The following is a 25,929-nucleotide window of genomic DNA, read 5'->3' on the forward strand; positions in this document are numbered from 1 at the left end:
ATTCAAGTCCGTTTCCCTTTGAGTTATCCCAAAATTTCGATATACTCTTCCTTGAACATCTCAAAGATCTCCACAAACATAACAAACCAATGAAAGCTCTGATCTCTATGGCATCCCTTTCCCTAGAGAAGTTACGATGAACTTCACTGACCGATATATTTGTGCATGTTTACTTTCAAGAACAAATTCAGAATTTCTATTTCTGTCTTTTTTACACGAGCTTGATGTTTTGGTCCAGGCAAATGCGTAATGATATTACAAGATCTGGTTCTAACAATGGTAGGATATTTATTTTTCCTCGGTTTAGTTATTCCATATTTGCCTAAAAGAAATGCATGCTCTTGAGTTACTTCTTCCTGTGACTCATATTCATCATTCTCTGGCACTTCTTGTTCTGTTCCTGAATCATGACCGCTTTCATGAACACAGTCTTCAGTCTCTGAGTCAGCGCTTTCACTGTGAGCTTCCTCGTCACTGAGGTCATTGAACCATTCCAACCACACATTAGGATCTCTACTAAACTCTGTGCGAGGTTTTCCTGCTTTTGACATTTCTTCCACAATCTAAAAATAAAGAGAATACTAGGTAACACGGAAGGTAACTGCAGTCAGTTTCAATAAGCCCAAATTTACGCACATGAAAGATCGGCTGAATCTAGGAAAGCAATAAAGTAATACAGACTTACTTTATTTCAGATTGTGGCAGCATAGCTCGTGCGGATGACTGGTGTCCTCCAGACTATAATAATGTTTCATAAACTATTTATCTATCATAACTGGAAGCCAACAATGATTGGAGCTAACTGCTGGAGAGTTAACAGAAAGGTACTTGAAAATGGCGCGATCTCAGTCCTGCACTGTCAGACAAAATTGAGCGGGAAAGTCATGTGGATGACGAGTGTCATCTGCGCGAGCGACGGAGGGTTAAAAAAAAAAAGACTTTGTTTGTTGCGACGAGACCTTTTCGCGAAATTTCAATCACTATCTCTCTCCTTTCAATGCGAAAAGATATTACTGTCGCCAACATACATAGGGAGAAATAATCATCATAACAAAACAAGAGAAATCAGGGCTCGTACTGAAAGAGTTTAGTGTTCATTTTTCCTACGAGCTGTTGGAGAATGGAACGATGCAGAAGTAGCCTGAAGGCGGTTCAAAGAACCCACTGCCAGGCCACTTAAGTGTGAACAGGAAGTACCCAAGTAGATGTAGATATGTGTAATGATCTGAAGTTGGCTAGTGACGGCAAAGACTGGTAATTTAGAAAGGACTTTTTCCGTGTGAGCTCTGAAAAGTTTATTTGTCCACCTGGATCGCGATTTAGGCTTATGATGGCATAGACACAATGTCTGATAGTAGCACCCTGAACGAACGTAGAGCTTTAGTTGTCGAATGTCACACCTGGTGGAAGCGTAGTGACAATTAGGTGCGCAGATCACATGGATTCGGTAGCAGGTATTTGCATAAAGTGCTACGTTCTTTTATATTAATGACTTAGGTTCCTGTTGTCTTATACACATGTAACATTTCGAGAAAACTGTCCTTTGAGGCAGTTCATAGTGATCTGTCTGTTGAAACTCGATTAAGAAGCCGACATCACGATCGTGATGAATAAATAAACGTTCAGCAGTCCAGGCGGAAAATTGCCGTTCTAAAATATTGCAGGACAGAAGTAAACATAAAAAACTTTTTTCGCCATTTGGTCCATAAATGGGTGGATTTACCTAAATTTTGGGTTCTGAATTCACTGGTAAAATTTGTTTCTATCTCTTCACGTTACCTAGATACGCAGTAGAATCAAAACTGGTACTGACGAACATTAACAAAATTAAAACAAACAAGAAATACATCTTCAGAACCTTACAACTCAATACTATTTAATATGTACATGATGCCACCAGAATGTCTAAATTAGTTCACAACATATTTTCAATTTTAATCTTCTTTGGTATACGAAAAATGTGACAACGATACCCTCCTTTTGCCATTTCATCACTCTCCATTACAAGACACCAGCAGTAGTCACCCACCATCGAAGTATTCCAGTGACCCTGCTAAGCGTTCATCCTATTCACGCTTCTAGTTCCCTAAAGTTCTGGAAAACAAATTAACGCGGGAATCAGAAAAGTGAATTTTAATTGACGTTCTTCACCCCATGTTCTTGTAACTGTCTAACAGACTATCCGCAACAGAAACATAGATATCATCTCTTTCGTCGCCCAAAAAAGCCTTTCACAATTACTGTGAAAAATCACCAAGCAGTTAATTCCATATTTTAGTCTGATACCAAATGGTGTATAATTCATCAGTTTTCTCGTTTGTGGCCCAAAAAATATACTTTCTTTAAGCTTTGCTTCTCTCAGCCGAGATAACTTTTCTTCGAATGATCGAAAGCCCAACCTATATTATCCATACCTTTAACAAAGTTATTAATAAGGCCCAACTCGAAATGAAGAAGGGGCAAGATGGTTTTATCGGCTTCAGTCAATGGAGTATTTTTCGTATTTTTCTTTCCAGTAATAGACGATTTCCCTGTAGGTCATTGCTTCATTCTACAGTGGTCCTTGGTGTCATGACTGTCCCATAGCATGCCGGAGTGGCCGAGCGGTTCTAGGCGCTTCAGTCTAGAACCGCGCGACCGCTACGGTCACAGGTTCGAATCCTGCCTCGGTCATGGATGTGTGTGTCATCCATAGGTTTGTTACGTTTAAGTAGTTCTAAGTTCTAGGGGACTGATGACCTTAGATGTTAAGCCCCGTAGTGCTCAGAGCCATTTGAACCATTTCAACTGTCCCATAACCACAAAAAACCGAAGCGTCCCGTGAACCCACCATGTATAAGAAGTACAACAAGTTGTGAATCACACCAAAGCTGCCAGTCGAGGTCTTTACATGTGATTGCCTCTATTAGCAAAGTCATGGTTTCATAAGTTTCTTTCGTGTCCACTGCATAAGCCAATGTATTGATGGGACCGTATTGCCATTAAGCAGTACCAGCGATTTCCAGTCGGTTTTGCTGGAATCAGCATATAGTTAACTCTCTTGTGGGTTATGTTATTCACCTAGGGGCCTCATCGGACAACTGATATCTTTGGATAGCCTTGACACATTGAATTCGGCACGTGGAAATACTGAAGAAAGAAAGTACCAATTGATCTAAAACAAAAATTTAAAAATATAGAAGTCTAAACAAAAACCTAGAAAACAGCGAAATACGTAAAATGAAGAGTAAACGATGAAAACACATATTAACTGTCAGATGCAAAATGGTTGTAGAGTAATCGAACCTAGTAATTTCATATTGATATTTGTACCAGAAAATAAAATATTGTCAGCTCAAACATTTCAACAATCACTGGCGACCCCAACAGGACTGAGATGTACTTTCCGTAACATCTGTATGTCACTCCGACTTGTAATGGAAATCTGACTGTCGTCATAATTCAAACTAGGGATTTTCCGCTGTTTCCGTATCACTGCAGGACAAATGGCGCAGCAGCTTGTCTTTCCCTGATACTTTCTCTACTTCGGGATGTTTATTATAAATTCTTTTCTGAAAGTTTAGCCTTTGTAGAAGTTCAAATCTTATAGAGTATTGGAGCAAATCCCCATTACAAGCAACCCCTGCAGTAAAGCACTACAGATTCCAGTCTCGAACTTCAAATATAAGCTCCCCAGCTATCTCACATTTTCCCCTACTTTTGATTCCGTTCCAGAAAGCTTTAACCGTGAGCTGGTCAGCGAACAGACAGATACTTGCCCTTCAGCTGGTAGGCCCTACTCATACTCAGCAACATCATCTGCATCCAATTTATCATTGACACCACGATGGTTTCCCACAAAATAGCAATCGCCACATCTACACGTCATCTGTGTTAGTTTAATATCATTTTTGTGTTTTCCACAGGTTTATACTTTGTTTTAGCCTCATTGCATTTCAACAAACTACACTGATGGAAAACACTTACTTTGTCCCTTCAGCCACCATTTCCCCTCTTAAATTAAGAAAGAAACGACAGCTGTATTAGTCGCAAAACTACAGCAAACTACCCCTACTTCGCCCTACTACACTTACAGATTAGGTACCTCGTATAGGTGCCAGCACGATGATATTTATTCACGTATAATGTGCTATGAGACTTTCGGTTTCTCTGTTTCACTTCTGTGGCTCTAACCAATCCTGAGATTGTAGAAAGTGCAGAAACCTACTGTACACTTCATGAGGAGAGTCTACCATACTGCACTGCAATTGTCCCGTAACTCAACTGTGCTACATATGTCAAAGTATTTTAATGAACATTTCAACTCTAGCTAATTCAATTTATTTATTTATTTATTTATTTTTTTTTTTTGCCTAGTCCGCTCATCGGCTTGATCATTAGCACGCGTTCTGAAATAAATGAAGTGGAAAAGAGTATTACAATTTTTTCAACTACAAAATACAAATAATATTAAGGTTTGTATAAAAATTGGAAAGAAATGCTCAGTGAAAGAAGGTGCCAAGTATTTTCATTGTTAACACACATTAGACCAGAAGAGTACCATTGTAATTGGGAGCTAATGCAAGTATCCCTATGCGAGGGAAGTACGACACGCGAGGAATTGCCCCACTAGAGGTGAGTACTTTTCCTTGTTTCTGGACGACTATCGGAATCCCATTAAAATGAAATGGCAATGTTGCTAATGAAGTGAATAGTACTGTGCGCTATATAAGGAGAACGTTGGCATTGTAAAACCAGGATTCTGACCTAAGGGCTGTTTTTGATGTGTAAAACAACGAAAGAATTAAATAACCTTAGAAGTGAATTGATTTTTCTCTCAGCATATTTTTTTTTTCTTCAGAAAATACTCTTTGACAAGAAGTGGGTAAGTCTGAGGAAGTACAAATTGAAAATAGTGTTTCTTCACAAAGTGCCGCACATTACGACTATAGGGCCTAACGAAACATACTGACTAGCAACAGACAACCTCATCAGACGTCAAACACAGAAGGAAGTACACAAAACCTCAGAAAACAGGAAAAGGAAAATCGGCAGCGACAGGTGCGATCGTCCCCCCTCCGCAAGCCGAAATATCGAAGTTGGAGGAGGTCGTCTGGCACATGAAAGACTGCCACGAGTGGCTAACGGTATGGCGGTAGTACTCATCGCATTTTAGCGAAAGTTCGCCTGCCATTCGTTAGCGATACTATTTTGAATTAAAAGCATGTCAAAAAGGAGTTAAGTGATAGAAGAAGGCATGCTATATTTCCCATAATCTAAATTATATTTCCCATGAATGTAAATTACGCTGCGCTGAAAATCTGACCTCTAAGTTTCAGCAGACCTATGTAATTTGACAACACTTGCAGTCGCATTTCCATCGAAAATTTGGTGTCGATATTGGTGTCACTGGCTGCTATCGGATGCCGTATTTTTAAGAAGCTGGATTATAAGTAAGCGACTTCCAATTATTGGTGTCAGAAAGCAGTAAATTCTGGGGTCCAGATTAAAGTTGTGTTCCCGGACTTACGGAAGACTTGCGACACAGTTCCGCACAGACCCCTAATGAAAAAAAATACGAGCGTTCGGAGTGTTATACCAGCTCCATCTTTAGATCGAAGACTTTCTAGTAAATAGAACACATCGTGTCATTCTTAACGGAGAGAAATGTTCAGATAACTTCAGGAGTACCCGAAAGGAGTGTTACGGCATCATTGCTTTTCACACTAACACATCTAAATGACGTAGTGAATAAGCTCGAAGTTTCGTGAGACGATTTTCGGATGACGCTGTTGTATACAGAGAAGCCACAACCCTTGAAAATTGTAGTGAAATGCAGGAAGACATACACAGGACCGACACCTGGTGTAGCCGGCCGTTGTGACCGAGCGGTTCTAGGCGTTTCAGTTCGGAACGGCACTGCTGCTACGGTCGCAGGTTCGAATCCTGCCTCGGGCATGGATGTGTGTGACGTCCTTAGGTTAGTTAGGTTTAACTAGTTCTAAGTTCTAGGGGACTGATGACCTCAGTAGTTAAGACCCATAGTGCTTAGAGCCATTTGAACCATTTTGACACTTGGTGCGGGGATTATCACTTGACCGTCACCTGAACGAATATAACGTACCGTGCATAAATAGGCAGAAAGAGCCATTATTATTTGATTATACGACTGCAAAACAATCAGTGGAAGCAGTCGCATCCTTTAAATACTCGGAGTAAGCGTAGGGAGCGATTTGAACTTCTACATAAAACCTAGTGAATTTAAGACATATGCTGACAGATTCACTGGCTGAGCCGTCAGCAAGTGTCATCCACCCACAAAGCAGGTAGCTTTCAAAATCCTCACTCTACAAGTATTTGAGTATTGCTCGTCATTTTGGGACATGTAACAAAGATAATTGATACAGTAAATAGAGTAGATTCAAGGAACAACACTGCGTTTCGTTACAGGTTCATTTGGCAAGCGTGAATGCATCACGGAGATGTTCACCCAAACCCAGTGAAAGACTACGCTGAAGGAGAGGCGATCCATTTCACAGTGTGGTTTGCTTTTAAAATTCCAATAGTGTACGTATCTAGAAGAGTCAACCAATATACTGCTTCCTGCCACGTATATCTCGCGAGGATTCAAGCTCACACGAAAGCGTACCAACAACCGCTCTTCTCGCGCTACTTTAGCGACTGGAACAAGAAAGAGGATAAGTGATAGTGATAAACAGAGTACCCTCCACCACCATAAGATAGCTTTCTAAGAGTAGATGTAGCTTCCCATTCTGCACGATGTGTCGCTATTCACGAAAGATGATTTGTTGTTTCGCCGAGGTGGCTCCGGCGGGCGTGGCTCTGAGTCGTAGAGTTCCCTTTTATCGTCGGGATGTGAACCGGTGATATTTAGCGGCCTCTTGGAGAGCAGTCCGGAGCGGAGGAGTGGCGGACGAGACCGTGACCCGGGGGCGGCTGTGGCCAGTCTTGCGACACCGCCCCCGCTGCCCCCACCCGCCGCCCCCGGCTGGCCGGCCGAGCAGAAAGTGGAGTGGGCCGAGCCTCGCCGATCGCCCTCCTCAGGGGTCATCGCTTCGTTCCGTTCCGTTCGCTTTCGAAAATTCCATTACGGTACCTGCTCCTTATTGTCGTCTGATTGTGCCTCCATAAAGTTTAACAGCTGTTATTCCGAAATGCCTCTCTGACAAAAAACATTGCACCCTGGGAACACTGAATACCTTTCTGTCATGCGCTACGTAGAAGGCGACCGCGCAGGCAACATGACTGGTCAGTAAATTATGGCTATCCGTCTCTGAACTCCTTATGACCTTTTGCGCCACGCGGTGGATAACTCTTTTAAGAACGTTAATGTCCTAAAACGTGGTAGCTCTTGGAAGAGGAAGATACAAGGCTCCTAAATGTATCCAAAATAAATTAACAAACAGTCGAAATACGGGAATAAATGAGTTCCATAACATAGAGAATCTTGCAGCAAAATATCGTACATTCGTCACACCGGCCTGGTGCAAAGCATTCAGTAGGACACCACACCGACGAACTGTGTGTCTGATCCAACGGCATCCGGTGTACCAAACGGGCAACCATTCAAATACTCACTGGGTCCGACGTTGCCTAACATTGGTGATCGTTCGAGAACGTATGAGGGCGTATTCCACGTGACAGGCCGTTTGCATTTCATACCATAGAGAGATTTTACGTAGGTAGAAAAGAATAGGAGCACATTTGACACACCAAATGGATACAATACTGAAAAGACTATTTTATTTTTTATTTTTTACGACGCATTTGGAACTTTCGCAACGCTGTAACAAGTTTTGACCAGCCAGTGGCCATCTTCATCTCAACAGATTAAAAGAATTATTTTGTAACCCATAAAACTAGCTAAATACCTATCTACGTAAATATCATTTCTACGGAGAAGATCTCCAGCTTTACCTAAGCACCACACCTGAACACATCAATAATGTCATCGTGATGTCTTCACTGTTAAGATGGGTGCAAAACCTGGAACTTACACTAAAAGTCGCAAGTAATTTTAGTATCCCATCGGAAATTAACAAGTTCTGAATTCCGAGAAAAATTAGCTTCTTATTCTTCCTAACGGTATTCCAGTAACATCAAAAAACCTGTCGTTCGTTGCCGATGTAGAGAAAAAAATTGCTGTTGATAGTAACAAATTGTGTAAGAATCAATACTGCCTATGTTTAAATCGTAGGTAACATGCTACAGTGTAACAAATGAAGAAATAACCTTATCAAAAAACAGTGAAGAACGCGTGTGTAGCTTTGGATGGGCGTCTCAGCTTAGTAGAAGTTACTGTCGCCACACGGGAGAAGACTCCCGCTTGCTTCTATGCCTTTCAAACTTTTCGTAACGTATCTCCTCAGAGTGTAAAACGTAAACTATTGTAATCAGTCATTGTCCCGAACCTCCACTGTCGCGATGCATTAACCGCCTAGAACTAACCATGGATGCTTGTGTGTGGTGTGCGCTATTACTGCAAACATCCACCTGTTTCATTATGTCAATGACTCATACACCCAGTTAGGTATGTTGCTGCCAGCCAAGGTGCGTCACTACCATACACTATGTTTACATCATCGGCTCCTCGGTGCCCATGCTCCCTAGCACCTCGCATCAGAGATTAAGTACCTGTAATCTCATAGTAATCGGTACACAAATTCTAACTTAACTAGGACCCTAGATAATCCCGCGAAGAAGACAAAAATTTTCGCAATAACGTTCTCTGTTCTTTCTGTCCGCTCCTGGAATAAACTAACCTTCAGTCACAGCAGAATTATATGCTCTAATGCTTTCAAGAAGAAGCTGAAGTAGTTCCTTCTGTCACACTCATAATGTTTCCCCATAATGAACATATATCGCCAGTTTCCCCTCTGTCAAAGAGTAAAGGAAATGCTTCTCCCCCTTTACGATTCGTTCTGTTTTCATTTCTCAGTCGACGACGCCATTTTTTTCTCCATTTTTCATTAATCTGCACGGTGTGAGATCCTTACCAGCTAGGATTGATGGAGGACATCGAAAAAGTGCAAAGAAGGGCATTTCGTTCCGTGTAATGGCGCAATAGGGGTGAGATTGTCACTGATATGACACGCAGGTTGGGATGGTTTTCTTTGCGGTGAGATCTATTTACGAAATTTCAATCACCAACTTGCTCTTCCGAGTGCGAAAATATTTTGTTGACACCCACCTACGTAGGGAGAAATGATCGTCTTAATAAAATAAGAGAAATCAGAGCTCGAACGGAAAGATTTAAGTGTTCCTTTTTCCCACGTGCCATTCTAGAGTGGAATGGTAGAGAAGTAGTATGAAAATGGTTCGATGAACCCTGCACTAGGCACTTAAGTGTGAATTGCAGAGTAACCATGTAGATGCAGATGTAGATGAATTATATTTCATTACGTCCGCTCTCTCTCTGCCTCTTCCAGGCCTAATCTCTCATACACTGCTGCTGTACCTCATGATATAAATTTCCCTTCCTGTACCTCGTCTTTATTGTTACACTTTTCACGAGCGAGTGTAAGCAGTGACTTTTTTAGATTTTCTGAACTACAGTAATAATATTGTACATTGGATGTACCATAATTATCGTGCCGTCCGGGACGGCCGAGCGGTTCTAGGCCCTACAGTCTGGAACCGCATGACCGCTACGGTCGCAGGTTCGAATCCTGCCTCGGGCATGGATGTGTGAGATGTCCTTAGGTCAGGTTTAAGTAGTTCTAAGTTATAGGGGACTGATGACCTCCCATAGTGGTCAGAGCCATTTGAACTATAATTATCATAACTAATTGTAACGAAATTTATTTGAAATGACTACTTAGATGTGAGAGAGGGACTGTTAGCTCTGATCTTGTCAAAATAAATAAATTAATTAATTAATAAAATTGGAGACGTGCGGATAGAATTTGGGCTCTGATGGCTTCGTACAAACTTAATTGTGCGTCTAGGTAATACTGCTACTACTACTAATAATAATAATAATCTGATGTGGCTCAATGGCTCGGTGAAAGTCTTTCTATTCGACGCCATTTCGGCGACTTTCCTGTCCATAGCCTACACCAGTTATCTATCCGGGGAGAAGGGACCAAAGATTAAACGTGGAATTCGAACCACGTGTCGTTTCTGGCAACTCCTCACATTGTTGGGAGGTGCAGGCTAGGTTTAAACGATGGCTCAATTATCGGTGGCCCGACTTCCCGGTTTCCACTTTCCAGGCACGACCCTTATCGTTTTATATACATCTTTGAAGAATCGGTAGTCACGCCAGACCCCATCCCACAAACTCTCGTTTTCCAGCCACCACATGTATATAAATAGTTCATCTACAGGTTTTGATGAGTGAATTTCCAAGTATCTAAGAATGTCACGAACACGGACGCATCTGTTGATTGTATTGACATTGAAACTGAAATTAGTTACATCGCCAAGGAGCCGTGGACCTTAGTACATGACCCTAGTTTCAATTTGCGGGTCTTGCCCTCCCTGATAAAAGTGTTTCTTATCAGTCGAACAGATTGATAGCGGGCAAGAGAATGATCCTATAAGGGTTCCGATTTTACCGAATGAGGTGTGGAACCCCCAAAAATGTAAAATGTAGAGGTTTAGCAAACCTGAAACCAACCGTTTTTGAAATTTAGAAAACAATGATGATGAGGTCCCATACTCCGAGGAGCGTAGGGGACCTCAGTCGGTAAAATCGAAACCCTTATAGGATCATTCTCTTGCCCGTAGAATTTTGGAAGACGTGTTATGTTCGAATATAATGACTTTTCTGGAGACTAGAAATCTACTCTGTAGGGATCAGCATGGGTTTCGAAAAAGACGCTCGTGTGAAACCCAGCTCGCGCTATTCGTCAATGAGATTGAGAGGGCCATAGACACGGGTTCACAGGTAGACGCCGTGTTTCTTGACTTCCGCAAGGCGTTCGATACAGTCCCCCACAGTCGTTTAATGAACAAAGTAAGAGCATGTGGACTATCAGACCAATTGTGTGATTCGATTGAAGAGTTCCTAGATAACAGAACCCAGCATGTCATTCTCAATGGAGAGAAGTCCTCCGAAGTAAGAGTGATTTCAGGTGTGCCGCAGGGGAGTGTCATAGGACCGTTGCTATTCACAATATACATAAATGACCTTGTGGATGACATCGGAAGTTCACTGAGGCTTTTTGCAGATGATGCTGTGGTGTATCGAGAGGTTGTAACAATGGAAAACTGTACTGAAATGCAGGAGGATCCGCAGCGAATTGACGCATGGTGCAGGGATTGGCAATTCAATCTCAATGTAGACAAGTGTAAGGTGCTGCGAATACATAGAAAGATAGATCCCTTATCATTTAGCTACAAAATAGCAGGTCAGGAACTGGAAGCAGTTAATTCCATAAATTATCTGGGAGTACGCACTAGGAGTGATTTAAAATGGAATGATCATATAAAGTTGACCGTCGGTAAAGCAGATGCCAGACTGAGATTCATTGGAAGAATCTTAAGGAAATGCAATCCGAAAACAAAGGAAGTAGGTTACACTACGCTTGTTCGCCCCCTGCTTGAATACTGCTCAACAGTGTGGGATACGTACCAGATAGGGTTGATGGAAGAGAGAGAGAAGATCCAACGGAGAGCAGCGCTTCGTTACAGGATCATTTAGTAAACGCGAAAGCGTTGCGGAGATGATAGATAAACTCCAGTGGAAGACTCTGCAGGAGAGACGCTCAGCAGCTCGGTACGGGCTTTTGTTGAAGTTTCGAGAACATACCTTCACCGAAGAGTCAAGCAGTATATTGCTCCCTCCTACGTATATCTCGCGAAGAGACCATGAGGATAAAATCAGAGAGATTAGAGCCCACACAGAACCACACCGACAATTCTTCTTTCCACGAACAATATGAGACTGGAATAGAAGAGAGAACCGATAGAGGTACTCAGGGTACCCTCCGCCACACACCGTCAGGTGGCTTGCGGAGTATGGATGTAGATGTAGATGTAGAAACCCGCACCACCATACTATGTAAGGTCCTAGCGGAGGCGGTTTGCCATTGCCTTCCTCTGACCGTAATGGGGGTGAATGATGATGATCAAGACGACACAACAACACCCAGTTAGAAAACAAAACTGTTGTAAAAAATGAATAGTGTCTGTAACTCGAAACAAACTGAGAACGAAGATGGAGGCTAGACCGTCGTCTGGATGGCACCGCCCGGTATTCCCTAGAGCAGCAAGGCGAGAGGGGCCGCTCCAGCGCTCGAAATGCCAAGGCCAGCTCACTGAGTGACGCGGAGGGCGGGTACTCGCGCCCTGCCCAACACCTGAAGACCTGCGCCCACGATGAAGGCGTCATATTTCCCGATTCTCACTTTCCCGCGATGCACCCAACAGCGGCGCCCACTATAAATACGCCGCGCAGCGCCGGCTGAGGCACATTCGGTCGCCGATCGCAGCCTCCTCCGGAAGTCCAACAGCCACGATGCAAGTACTCGTGAGTATCGCTCCGGCCTCGACTAGCCAGGTTCTGCTCCAAGGGCGTGCCCTTCGTGCCTTGCGAATTATACTTTTACATAGATGCGCTGAACGACGACATTCTCACAGCTACCTGTTCTTTAACGTTTCTTTACTTTCTTCAAGAAAGTTGCAAATAGCTGGGAATTCTCTCACACTGATGTTGTGCATATGCACAGTTTAGGTCAACACTTTACGCGATAACTCTCATTTCATTGGGCAATGCTGTTTTCGCGGTCACTTGCTACCCTCACTACATCATTTCCGCTACGCCCACATCTTAGTTTGTTTATTAGGACAAAATGAAAGGTTCAAATGGCTCTGAGCACAATGCGACTTAACTTCTGAGGTCATCAGTCGCCTAGAACTTAGAACTAATTAAACCTAACTAACCTAAGGACATCACACACATCCATGCCCGAGGCAGGATTCGAACCTGCGACCGTTGCGGTCGCTCGGTTCCAGACTGCAGCGCCTAGAACCGCACGGCCACTCCGGCCGGCTATTAGGACAACTACTTCACTATTACCACTGTGGCAATCCATGCGTGCAATGGTACCCATAGTACAAATGAGTGTAAGTAATGTGTGAGATTAATGTTCACAAATACTAATTTCGATCCTCCAATAATGATATACCAGTGCGCGCTCACTAAAAACACTCATTTCTTTCTGCGTCCTTTTCTGACCATTTGATGAAGTAACAATAAACGTGAGCAAACGGGTGCCAAAACATCGTTAAGATATAACTCCATAGATTTGGAGCTTAAATGTCACTCTACGTTGAAACTTCCTGGAAGATTAAAACTGTGTGCCGGACCGAGACTCGAACTCGGGACCTTTGCCTTTCGCGGGTAATGCAGCAGAGCACTTGCCCACGAAAGACAAAGGTCCCGAATTCGAGTCTCGATCCGGCACATAGTTTGCCAGGAAGGTTCATATCAGCGCACACTCCGCTGCAGAGTGAAAATCTCATTCTGGAAACATCCCCCAGGCTGTGGCTAAGCCATGTCTCCGCAATATCCTTTCTTGCAGGGGTGCTAGTTCAGCAAGGTTCGCAGGAGAGCTTCTGTAAAGTTTGGAAGGTAGGAGACGAGGTACGGGAGAAGTAAAACATTAAGGACGCGGCGTGAGTCGTGCTTGGGTAGCTCCGTTGGTGGAGCACTTACACGCGAAAGACAAAGGTCCCGAGTTCGAGTCTCGGTCCGGCACACAGTTTTAATCTGCCACGAAGTTTCATATCAGCGCACACTCTGCTGCAGAGTGAAAATCTCATTCCGTTACCCTACGTTATTTATTCTAGTCGAGTATTATTTTGAATTGAGAAAAAGGCCATCGTGTACCTTAAACTCTCCAAAGCCTAAAATGGTCCAATTTTTCAGTCCAACTCTATTATAATCCCTCACACATCCGTAGAACTTAAGGTAGGACTGTGGAGTACTAGCCAATACAGTGTTCGAAGCATTAATGGGAGTAAGGAAGCTTTCTCTTATCTCTAATTGTGGCCAGTTATCTTTGCCAAGAAGAGACTGGATGACAGGACACCTGTAACAACCTCAGGGAAAATCTTCCATGGTACTAGAGAGAGCTGTTGAAGATAAAATCAGTGGGGAAAGAAGGAGATTGTAATACACCCAGCCAATGATTGAGGTCATGGGTTGAAATCAGACGACTGATGACTAAAGTGAAAGAAAATAGCAAAAGAAAAAAAAAAAAAAAAAAAAAAAAAGGTTCCAAGTCTGGCGAAGCGATGCTTATGAGGGCATGAAGCTGTTTATCATTATTGCAGTTATAATACACACTGACTCATTTAGATGTACATCTATTTTATGTACATATATTTTGCTGTTGGACAACGCCCTTGCTGCAGTGGTAATACTGGTTCCCGTCAGACCGAAGTTAAGGGTTGTCGGGCTGGGCTGGCACTTGGATGGGTGACCACCCGGTCTGCCGAGCGCTGTTGGCAAGCGGGGTGCACTCAGCCATTGTGAGTCAAACTGAGGAGCTACTTGATGGAGAAGTAGCGGCTCCGGTCTCGGAAACTGACATACGGCTGGGAGAGCAGTGTGCTGACCACATGCCCCTCCATATCCCCATCCAGTGACGCCTGTGGGCTGAGGATGACACGGCAGCCGGTCGGTACCGTCGAGCCTTCATGGCCTGTTTGGGAGGAGTTTAGTTTAGTTTAGTTATTTTACTGTTGCAGGTTCTCCTCCAAATCGAATGAAGTGGCGCAGTAGTTAGTGTTGTGTTGCGCCCACATGTCTAATATAGGGTGCCTAGGAAATCTGCTTTCTCGGATCGCAAGACAACAATTCAAGCAAATCGTGTTGCTAGATTTTTATTACAGTAAGATAAATGACAATACTTAACTTTGAGAAACTTGCAGTGGGATGTCGCAAGCAAAGGGCAACATTAAACATAAGCCATCTCATAAGTATACTCAATTTCCAACATAAGCGAAACGATACACATGCTAAATCGCTACTCTAGCGTTCGTAGAACGGCTAGTCTTCAGCTGGGCCGTGGCCAGGCGCCGCGGCGTTTATTTCCTCTTCGTGTAGATGGCGCTACTGCCTCGTTGTCGGTCTAGCGTACTATTGGCTGACGTCGTCTCAGAGCCCTCTCTGCTCTAAAGCCGTCGGCACACGGACCGTGCTGTCGAACGTTAACGTTGAGCGTGCCAAGTTCAACGTGCTGCTCAACGCTCAGGAACGATGCGACTTGTGCATACGGTACGTGGGCCCCAACGTGGTATATGTGGTCACAACACACTCCAGCGGCAGTTGAGGGATGTTTCTAGTTCGTAAATTGTACTGTTTACTCAACGGGCGCGCGTAAAATTCCGACGTTAGCTCTATTAAAACGCACATTTCCTCCATCGTCCACGAAAAGGAAAGTACCATGTCCGATCAGTAAGGACACAGGCTTATAAAAGTTCCATCACAAACAGTGCGTTACACATTTGGAATACTTCTCCGCGTAAGATTAACATTATTTCATCATTCCCACATTTTAGTAAAACCCAAGGTCAGTCTTATTTGATTACTGTTCCTACCTAGCAGCAGAATCTTTGCAACATGTGAATTACGAGGCGTAAAAGAAAAAGGAGCAAAATATCTTTACACAAGTCCTGTAGATTAAGCCAATCGAACAAAGTCACCCCTCAAAAAAAGGTGAACTTATATTTACATAACATCAAATATTATAGTGTATAATTATTTTAAACTAATAATAAAGTATCAGAACCTAATAAAAACTCGAATATTAGGAAAATAAATTTGGAAAAGTCAAGACGCGAACCACCGCCCCTAGAAACAACACAATGCATGACAGTGACCCTATTCATTATGCTTTTTTTTAAAAAATCTTATTTTGCTCTATATTGGTCGATGCATTTTTTCGCGGCGGACGTCCGATGACAGCCGTTCAGGTTCTTTGTTGATCCTATCACTCAGTTTTTTATTAAAGCGAGGCTTTTTTAATCTCATTTTGATCGTTTTCGTTCGATTCATCTGTTCGGTGCGGACGTCGCAAGACACCCGTTTCGGTTCGTCGTTGATCCATTAACTCAGTTTTTATTATTACAGAGGACAGCTAACCCTCTGACCAAACACGCAGAGTTACCGTGCCGGCATCTGAGCTATCGTGCCAGCTGTGCTAAACTACCACCACACTGCTTGTTGCTAATCATGTAATCTTTCTCCTTGCTGAAAACCTTAATCGTAGATATGTTACAATTGAAATTTAATTATAACAAATTGTACCAAGAACAATACGTTTTGGCTGGATCCTCAGCGTGTCGCTGCCTTCAAATAATCCACGCTCATAATACGGACGTTACAATAATTCTTTTGCCACGAATATGATGTTTCTCATTATTTTATTGGAACGAATCACACAGTTACCAACGAGTTTTCCAGTGATTCTCAAGTTGCTGGTGCTCAGAAACGGCATATATGCATATAGGCCTGAAATGAATGCCAATATGGCGCCTCACAACTCTGTACTGAAGGGAGACGGCGCGCTTGTGACGTAGGTGGCGTTGTGCTATCTCATTGGCCAACGCTCAGACACACGCTCAGAATATCTGACATTCCAGATATAGCTCTGCACGTTCGGAAAGACTCCCGAGCGTGCTATTCCACGCTATGACGTCAGAAACTGGGCATGCTCATTGCTCTTCGTTCGGATGCACGATCCGTGTGCCGACGGCTTAACGTTCTTGCTCGTCGTGCCGGCGCTTGGCTTTACGCCGGAACAGTTAGAGCAATAGGCAGTCGGGAGGTCGGTGGTTCAGACCAGCGTCCGACCATTCAGATTTAGGTTTTATGTAATTTCCCCAAAATGCTCTAGGCAGATGCTGGGATGGTTCCTTTGGAAGGGCAAGGCTGATTTCTTTCCCTGTTCTTGAAACAATTCGAGCTTGTACTCTGTTTCTAATTACCTCGATGTCGATGGGATGTAAAACCCTAATCTTCTTTACATCTTTTCCTCCAACTTCCTGGTACACAATACCCTCAAGTTGAGTACGTGCACTGGTAAAAGTATAGTGTTCTCTTGGAGCAGTTGTTGTTGCATTTCAAACTTGTAAGCTTATTTGTGTAGAGTTACCATCTACACTACTGGCTATTAGAATTGCTACACCATGAAGATGACTTACTACAAACGCGAAATTTAACCGACGGGAAGAAGATGCTGTGATATGCAGATGATTAGCTTTTCAGAGCATTCTCACAAGGTTGGCGCCGGTGGCGACATCTACAACGTGCTGACATGAGGAAAGTTTCCAAACGATTTCTCATACGCAAACAGCAGTTGCCCGGCGTTGCCTGGTGAAACGTTGTTGTGAGGCCTCGTGTAAGGGGGAGAAATGCGTACCATCACGTTTCCGACTTTGATAAAGGTCGGATTGTAGCCTATCGCGATTGCGGTTTATCGTATCGCGACATTGCTGCTAGTGTTGGTCGAGATCCAATGACTGTTAGCAGAATATGGAATCGGTGGGTTCAGGAGGGTAATACGGAACGCCGTGCTGGATCCCAACGGCCTCGTATCACTAGCAGTCGAGATGACAGGCATCTTATCCGCGTGGCTGTAACGGATCGTGCAGCCACGTCTCGATTCCTGAGTCAACAGATGGGGACGTTTGCGAGACAACAACCATCTGCACGAACAGTTCGACGACGTTTGCAGCAGCACGGACTATCAGCTCGGAGACCGTGGCTGCGGATACCCTTGACGCTGCATCACAGACAGGAGCGCCTGCGATGGTGTACTCAACGACGAACCTCGGTGCACGAATGGGAAAACGTCACTTTTTCCGATGAATCCAGGTTCTGTTTACAGCATAATGATGGTCGCATCCGTGTTTGGCGACATCGCGGTGAACGCACATTGGAAGCGTGTATGCGTCATCGCCAAACCGGCGTATCACCTGGCGTGATGGGATGGGGTGTCATTGGTTACACGTCTCGGTCCCCTCTTATCCGCACTGAACAGTGGACGTTACATTTCAGATGTGTTACGACCCGTGGCTCTACCATTCATTCGATCCCTGCGAAACCATTTTAGCAGGATAATGCACGACCGCATGTGGCAGGTCCTGTACGAACCCTTCTGGATACGGAAAATGTTCGACTGCTGCCCTTGCCAGCACATTCTCCAGATCTCTCACCAACTGTAAACGTCTGGTCAATGGTGGCCGAGCAACTGGCTCGTCACAATACGCCAGTCACTACTCTTGATGAACTGTGGTATCGTGTTGAAGCTGCATGGGCAGCTGTACCTGTACACGCCACCCAAGCTCTGTTTGACTCAATGCCCAGTCGTATCAAGGCCGTTATCCCGGCCAGAGGCGGTTGCTCTGGGTACTGATTTCTCAGGATCTATGCACCCAAATTGCGTGAAAATGTAATCCCATGTCAGTTCTAGTATAATATATTTGTCGAATGAATGCATGTTTATCATCTGTATTTCCTCTTGGTGTAGCAATTTTAATGGGCAGTAGTGTACTAGACACCAGTGTACCAGTCTGCACGCATTAGTCGATCAACTGTTGCCTGCAGACGGTGCTGAGCTGCCTGGTGGCCGCCGCCATGGCGAGGCCGGGCTTCCTGGGCGCCGCCCCCGGCTTGTTGGGCGCGGGCTACGCCGGACCTGCGGCCTACGGCGGCTACGCGGGCGCCCACCACTTCGCGCCGGCCAACATCGTGATCGGACCCGGCGGCGTGCCTTTCGACACCCCCGAGGTGGCGGCCGCGCGCAAGGCCCACCTCACCTACGTGGCCGAGACGCGCGCCCGCGACGCCGCCGTCAACGCCGCCGACGCCGCCAGCGGCGCCGCCTACGCGGGCTACGCCGGCGCCGCCTACGCCGGCGCCGCCGCCGCCGGCTACGCGGGGGCCGGAGCGTACGGTCCCGCCGGCCTGGGCTACGCGGGGGCCGGCCTGGCCGCCCCCAGCATCCTGGCGCTCAAGGCCGGACACCACCTGGGCTGACCCTCAGCCTTGCTGACCCTCCGAGACTGACCGACGGACGCGTGTAGCTATTTATGAAACACACCTCATATGTATTTGTACAAAGTTATTTATAAATAAACGTAGTTTTTGCAAATGAACACAGTCTTGTTTTCTTCATTAACAGAACTTCATCAAGATACACTACATCTAGTTCAGCTTCCTGTGTATGTGACTGCTAAACAGATGACGCTATATCTCCATTGGCAAATGTAAAGTTTTTTCGCTGATAATACGGACATTTACGTCTTCTCAGTCCCATATCGACGAGAATTTCCTTGAAGTAGCATCTTCTTGAATGAGATTTTCACTCTGCAACGGAGTGTGCGCTAATATGAAACTTCCTGGCAGATTAAAACTGTGTGCCGGACCGAGACTGGAACTCGGGGTCGTGAGTCGTGCTTGGGTTGATCAGATGGTAGAGCACTTTCCTGCGAAAGGCAAAGGTCCGGAGTTCGAGTCTCGGTTCGGCACACAGTTTTAATCTGCCAGGAAGTTTCATATCAGCGCACACTCCGCTGCAGAGTGAAAATCTCATTCTGGAAACATCCCCCAGGCTGTGGCTAAGCCATGTCTCCGCAACATCGTTTCTTTCAGAAGTGCTTGTTCTTTAAGGTTCGCAGGAGAGCTTCGTTAAAGTTTGGAAGGTAGGAGACGTGGTACTGGCAGAAGTAAAGCTGTGAGGACGGGTCGTGTGTCGTGGTTGGGTAGTTCAGTTGGTAGAGCACTTGCCCACGAAAGGCAAAGGTCCCGATTTCGAGTCTCGGTCCGGCACACAGTTTTAATCTGCCAGGAAGTTTCATACTAGCGTCTTCTTTTTTGCATCCCCTACTTCGATGACTGGAGAGTGCTCCACTTGGTTCTCACTCAGCAGTTACATAGAGGATGAAGTTAGGATGATTCAACACCGTGAAGTCCCTTAATCCTAATGAAGAAGTGACCAATATTTACACTGCCAGAAGAAGAAACAGAACAAACAAGAAGAGTTTTCCAATTCATTCGCGACTCACTATAGTCGACATAATCGTCTTGACAGTTTCATCAACTGTTTAGATAATGAAGATAATTCTCATTTATCGTTTCATTTCAATAGCACATTTTTAATTGGATCACATGTTTCGATCACTCTGAATCATCTTCAGATCTAACTACTCGCGTCAGCAACTCGTCTTGTCTAGAACCACATATCAAAGTAGAGAGACATGCAGTACTCCGATATTTGGCTTTGAGTAGACACTACGGGTTGTTGAGGTGGCTACTTAGACCTAAAGATGATCCAGGGTGATCCTAACATGTAATCTAATTAAAAATGTGCAGCTAAGAGGGTAAATGAATGAGAATTTTTTTAATTATTAAAAATGTTATAAAAACTATACATATGGAATAAATGGTATGATTATATCTGCTGGAACATCCATATTGGTACGCAGTGCATCCTCCAGAGGTGGCAAATGCAGTCACTGTCTCTGGCATGCAGTCGATCATAAAGGGGATCAATACTGTCTCGGGATATGTTATTCCATACCTGGTCGACTTGTTCGCATAACATCGTACGGGTTATGGGTGAATGAATCGTACGAGTCACATGGGGTATCATATCCCATCCCTGTTCGAATGGAGACAAGTCCAACGTTCATGATGGCCACGGAAGTCGCTACACGTCTTGCAGAGCAAGTTGAGTTTAATCGGCAGTGTGTGGGTGAGCATTATCCGGTTGGAACAGCACATCACGTTGATGCTGCCAGAATCGCACAGTAAGTAGTCAAACAGCACTGAACATGCATCGAAACCTAGGGCGTTCTCTCCACAAACATCAAAGATGAACGAGAGGTGTAGCTTGTTTTATCTCAGACCTTAAACGCTTAGGGTGGGACCAGTGAATTATTCGAGCCGGCGTTCGCCATGCAGACAAGGTCTGATTTAGTCGCTGGAGTCGACGGCGTGTCATTTCACACTCCAGATTAATCGCTGACGTCACCAGACGAGCTGATCATGTCGTGTTGTGAATGGAAGGTGAGCTAGAGGCGTGTGTGCCCGTAGTCTCACTACTGGTAACGAGTTCGCAACAGTTCGTGTTGACACTTATGAAGTCACATTTATTCTTATCCATGCTATAGTCCGCCCCTGATAGCTGAGTGGTCAGCGCGACGGAATGTCATACCTAACGGCCCGGGTTCGATTCCCGGATGGGTCGGAGATTTTCTTCGCTCAGGGACTGGTTGTTGTGTCGTCCTTATCATCATCATTTCATCCCCAACCATACGAAAGTCGCCGAAGTGGCGTCAACTCGAAAGACTTGCACCAGGCGAGCGGTCTACCCGACGGGAGGCCCTAGCCACATGGCATTTCCATTATCTATGCTGTAGAAGCCGTAAGATCTACCACTGCTTCACTTGCAATAGGCCAGCCTCGGCGGGCATCTATGCTGTGTGGACGACCACAATCTCGTCTACGAATGTAAGAATCCTCACGTAGCCAGTGTTGCCATCATCGCTGCACAACTGTAGTGATACATCCAAGTTGTGTGGTAAGTCTCCTACCAACGTGACACTCGGAAAGCCACAGTGCAACTTCTCTCAAGCTCGTTGACTACACTACAACATGATGCCTACTTGCTCCCTATGTCTACCCCATGCTGATCCGTATGACCACTGGTACGGTAACACACATGGCGTTCAGGTAGCTATGTCACTATCCCATCTCCTCGTGGACGACGTTAAAACCGTTATCAGTATATCTGTCACTCTCCAGGTAGTATACTCTGTCATCGAATCAAAATCTACACCGTATTTCCAGGTATTTTTTCCTTTCTAGCAGCGTACTGGTCCCGTGGATAAGCAGCTTACTCAGAAAGTATCTGATTAAATTCCCACCTACTCACCTCAGGTTGAAAAGTCTTGTAAGAGCATAATTTATGAATAAAACACAAAGAGCTTCCATGACTAAATAAGCAGTGGCATTAACAAGAAATCTTCCAAGCAGGCATCAAATCGGATTGACTGATTCATGTTGTGAACCACACTACAGTATTATTTCCATGTATAATAATAAAACATTATCAATAACTGTGAAAGATCTACTGACTGTAGCAGTCAACATAGACAATTGCAGAACAGATAGGTATAAACATATTACACAGTGAAGAGCCAGAGAAACTGGTACACCTGCCCAATAGCGTGTGGGGAGCCGGTGAGCACGCAGAAGTGCCGCAACACGATGTAACATGGACTCGACTAATGTCTGAAGTAGTGCTGGAGTGAACTGACACCATGAATCCGGCAGGGCTGTCCATAAATTCGTAAGAGTACGACGGGGTGGAGATCTCTCCTGAACAGCACCTTTCAAGGCATCCCGGATATACTCAATAATGTTCATGTCTGAGGAGTTTAGTTGCCAGCGGAAGTGTTTAAGCTCAAAATGTTCCTGTAGCCACTCTGTAGCAATTCTATATGTGTGAAGTGTCGCATTGTCCTGCTGGAATTGCCCAAGTCCGTCGGAATGCGCAATGGACATTAATGGATTCCGGTGATCAGACGGGATGCTCACCTACGTGCCGTCGTATCTACACGTATCAGGGGTCCCATATCACTCCACCTGCACACGTCCCACATCATTACAGAGCCTCCACCAGCTTTAACAGTCCCCTGCTGAATTGCAGGTACCATGGATTCATGAGGTTGTCTCCATACTCGTATGACCAGGCAAAATGTTTCCCATCATTAACAGTTCAATGTCGGTGTTGATAGACCCAGACGAGGCATAAAGCCTTGTGTCGTGCCGTCATATTGCTATCAAAAGTTTGAAATTTTCATCAATATGCTTATTTGCAGTCCAACAAATATACATTACTTCAGTTTTGCTTCACTCAGTTCAGGAAGCTTTTCTTCCAAATGACTGAAGGCCCACAAGTAAAAATAGCTGAAAAACTCAAAAATCTTATGTGTTGTGATATATTAAAGGTAGAGACGGGCTATATACACGGAAGTACGAACTAATTGATATATCACATGCCAGAAACAAAATGGCTGATGAGTAGTGTTATTTTGTTGAATACTGTATGTACCAACTTGAATTACGTTATGTATATGGGACAGAAAATCTATAATATACCAAGTCATAAATAAGATAGTGAACTGTAACTCATTATTATTCATATGGCTCATCATGTCACACAGGCAATTAACACACATAATCACATTTGTCAAATTGATTGCTATTCTGCGTTCATGTTCTCAGTGAATCATTTCATTAACTTAGGTTCCCATGGCTTATTATTACTTACGTTATTGTTTAATTAATTACTTAAATAAACATATTGTTAATATTTGCGACCATTATCCTGAGCTCCTTTTTAATTTTATTTGATTATGTAGATAAGAAATTTTATCTTTTGCCGCTGAATGTTTTTTTCACATGTCTCAAACAGGTTTCGTCGATTAATGCTAGTAATCTTCAGGGCTCTACAATGTACAAGAAAATTATTTAATTGTAACACATATCTTAATAAGAGATCTGTAGCGAATTCTGTTAGCTCCTTCAAATTTAATATTTGCAACTACATCCTTGAATTTTCAGACTTACCTCCATTTTTATCTTCTTTTCATTTATCCAAGGGTTCTTCTGTATGCATTAATTGCATATAGTACACTTAGATTCCAATCGATAAGTCAAATTCAAAAATTGCATTTAACCTTTACCGCAGTGGACCGCACATGTTGCTCACATGCTGATTAAGGGCTGATTGGTGAGTCACTGGAGCTGTTGAGGTTGAGAGCAAAGTAGGGTGTTTGGGTGAGGATAGAGGGAGGGTAGGTGTTGCAGGACAGTGAGTGTGTGTGTATGTGTGTGTGTGTGCCACGCGGGATTAGCCGAGCGGTTTAAGGCGCTGCGGTCATGGACTGTGCTGCTGGTCCCGACGGAGGTTCGAGTCCTCCCTCGGGCATGGGTGTGTGTGTTTGTCGTTAGGGTAATTTAGGTTAAGTAATGTGTAAGCTTAGAGACTGATGACCTTAGCACTTAAGTCCCATAAGATTTCACACACATTTTGTGTGTGTGTGTGTGTGTGTGTGTGTGCGATTTTTTACATTTATGGTAAGCTGCCAACTGGTTTGAATTTTGTTTTCCTGTTATTCCTATTTTGGTCATTCGCCGTATTTTACAACTTCTTTTTGGAGTTCTATACGAAATATTCTTGATATAGGGAGAACATTTTCTAACTTGTGTTGTTATGGCACAAGAGTGTCATGTGCTTGTATCCCAGTGTAGAAGTGATTTTTCTCTTATGTGTTCTGCATATGCGGAATGCGTACATACAGTCTACAATACCATTATATGCACAGCTCCTGAATGACGATATACAAGAAATTAAATCACCTACACTCTCAAACTATGGAACACATCTAGGGAAAGGAAGTATCAAGAAGAACTAAACATAGCAGGAAATAATGAATACAACTGCAAGGCAGTACAGAAACTAAACGACACCACTCAAAGGAAAATACAAACGGAAGACAGCAAAATTATAAACTACACATATATATCCACACATATCGGTAACACGCACTTCACGCTCTCCGCACGAAACGTATCCCTCAACACAAACACAAAATGGCATACAACTCATATACAAGAATAGTAACATCTTCAATAAACAAAAACGTAATATATCCTTGAATAACAAAAAACAGTTGCAGAAGGGAAATATCAGTAGAATAGTTCAGTAGTTCAGGAACATAATATGAATTAATATGTAATAACAGCAGCTCTAAATCTCTTTCGATCTTTTTTATTTGGTGCAGAGAACATACAAGGGCACCGAAGAGTGAATGTGCCCACTCCACATATCCAGAACATCTTATGAAGAAACTCACCTTGTATGGTGTCAACTCCGCTTTTATATACCCCTGCAGGTGTCAGAATGTTCTGTATTGGCTGTACTGACCGATGGTTAAATCGCATTCTATGGACTCATATGTTTTAATTTAACTGTAGCGCAATAGACAGGAAAAAGATGGCTATACAAACATAAGACAATGGATGTCCAAACTCACAACATGTATTAAAAATGGGATCAACTAACTTTGGAATGAAATAATGGCCCAGACTAAAACCAATTTATGTAGTACTTTGCTAGCAACATACATGAACAAGAATTAATCTCAAAATCGTTTCGAGCTTTAAAAATATAAAGAATACCAACACTGACACTGATATGAAATAGTTTTCATCCACCACTTAAATAACCTGGCGAAGACTGGATAGGAGTTAGGTGAATTGGAAGACCGGCATCTTACAAATTCGCGGTGGGCACATAATGATTGCCTGAGGCCACCTTAAAACGGAAGACTTCTACAAGCAAACAATAACACTGGTCGAGCCATAAGAATGAGTCCTCACTCACTCAAGAAAAGTAGGAGATTCTCTGAACCTATTTGACCCTAACAACGCACGTACAAACGACCATCGCCTCGTAATAAGAAATTCAACGGACGGAATCGTTTAAAACTACTTCAGTAAAACTAGAGCGCAGGATCTCTCTCAAAACGATAAGAAATCTTGGGCGTGGTTAAAGCTGGCTGTATCGAAAAAATTAGTACATAAAAAACTCATGAATTTCAAGGACAGCAATGTAAATGTAAAATCAGAATACTGAATTCTGTTTCCAGCTATTTCCACAGAAACCGAAGTGTATCCTAGCCGCTTTTTTCTTTCCATGTCATCTCATAGCTCTGACTTAAGTTTTAATTTTTGCTCCATCACTGCCATTCTTACTGATAGTACCAATTTCATTTCCACTACGTCTTTACGTCAAAAATGTAGATTTACTGTATATAAAGGGTTATTATTAGTAGGTTACTATTATAATTGCTAGTACGATTATTACTGGGTTATTTAGCGTTACTGGAACATCTAATTAG

General features: G+C 43.7%; 1 protein-coding gene across 1 annotated transcript; it reads left to right on the forward strand.

The window, feature by feature from the left end:
- Nucleotides 1–12,432: 12,432 nt before the first annotated feature.
- On the forward strand, nucleotides 12,433–18,994 carry LOC126474268 (spidroin-1-like). Its single transcript, XM_050101733.1, has 2 exons — nucleotides 12,433–12,475; nucleotides 18,563–18,994. Exons 1-2 carry the CDS (start codon nucleotides 12,464–12,466, stop codon nucleotides 18,992–18,994), a joined length of 444 nt encoding a protein of 147 aa, XP_049957690.1. The 5' UTR covers nucleotides 12,433–12,463.
- The last annotated feature ends 6,935 nt before the right edge of the window (nucleotides 18,995–25,929 follow it).

This window comes from Schistocerca serialis, chromosome 4 (assembly GCF_023864345.2).
Source record: "Schistocerca serialis cubense isolate TAMUIC-IGC-003099 chromosome 4, iqSchSeri2.2, whole genome shotgun sequence".
Taxonomy (NCBI): domain Eukaryota; kingdom Metazoa; phylum Arthropoda; class Insecta; order Orthoptera; family Acrididae; genus Schistocerca; species Schistocerca serialis.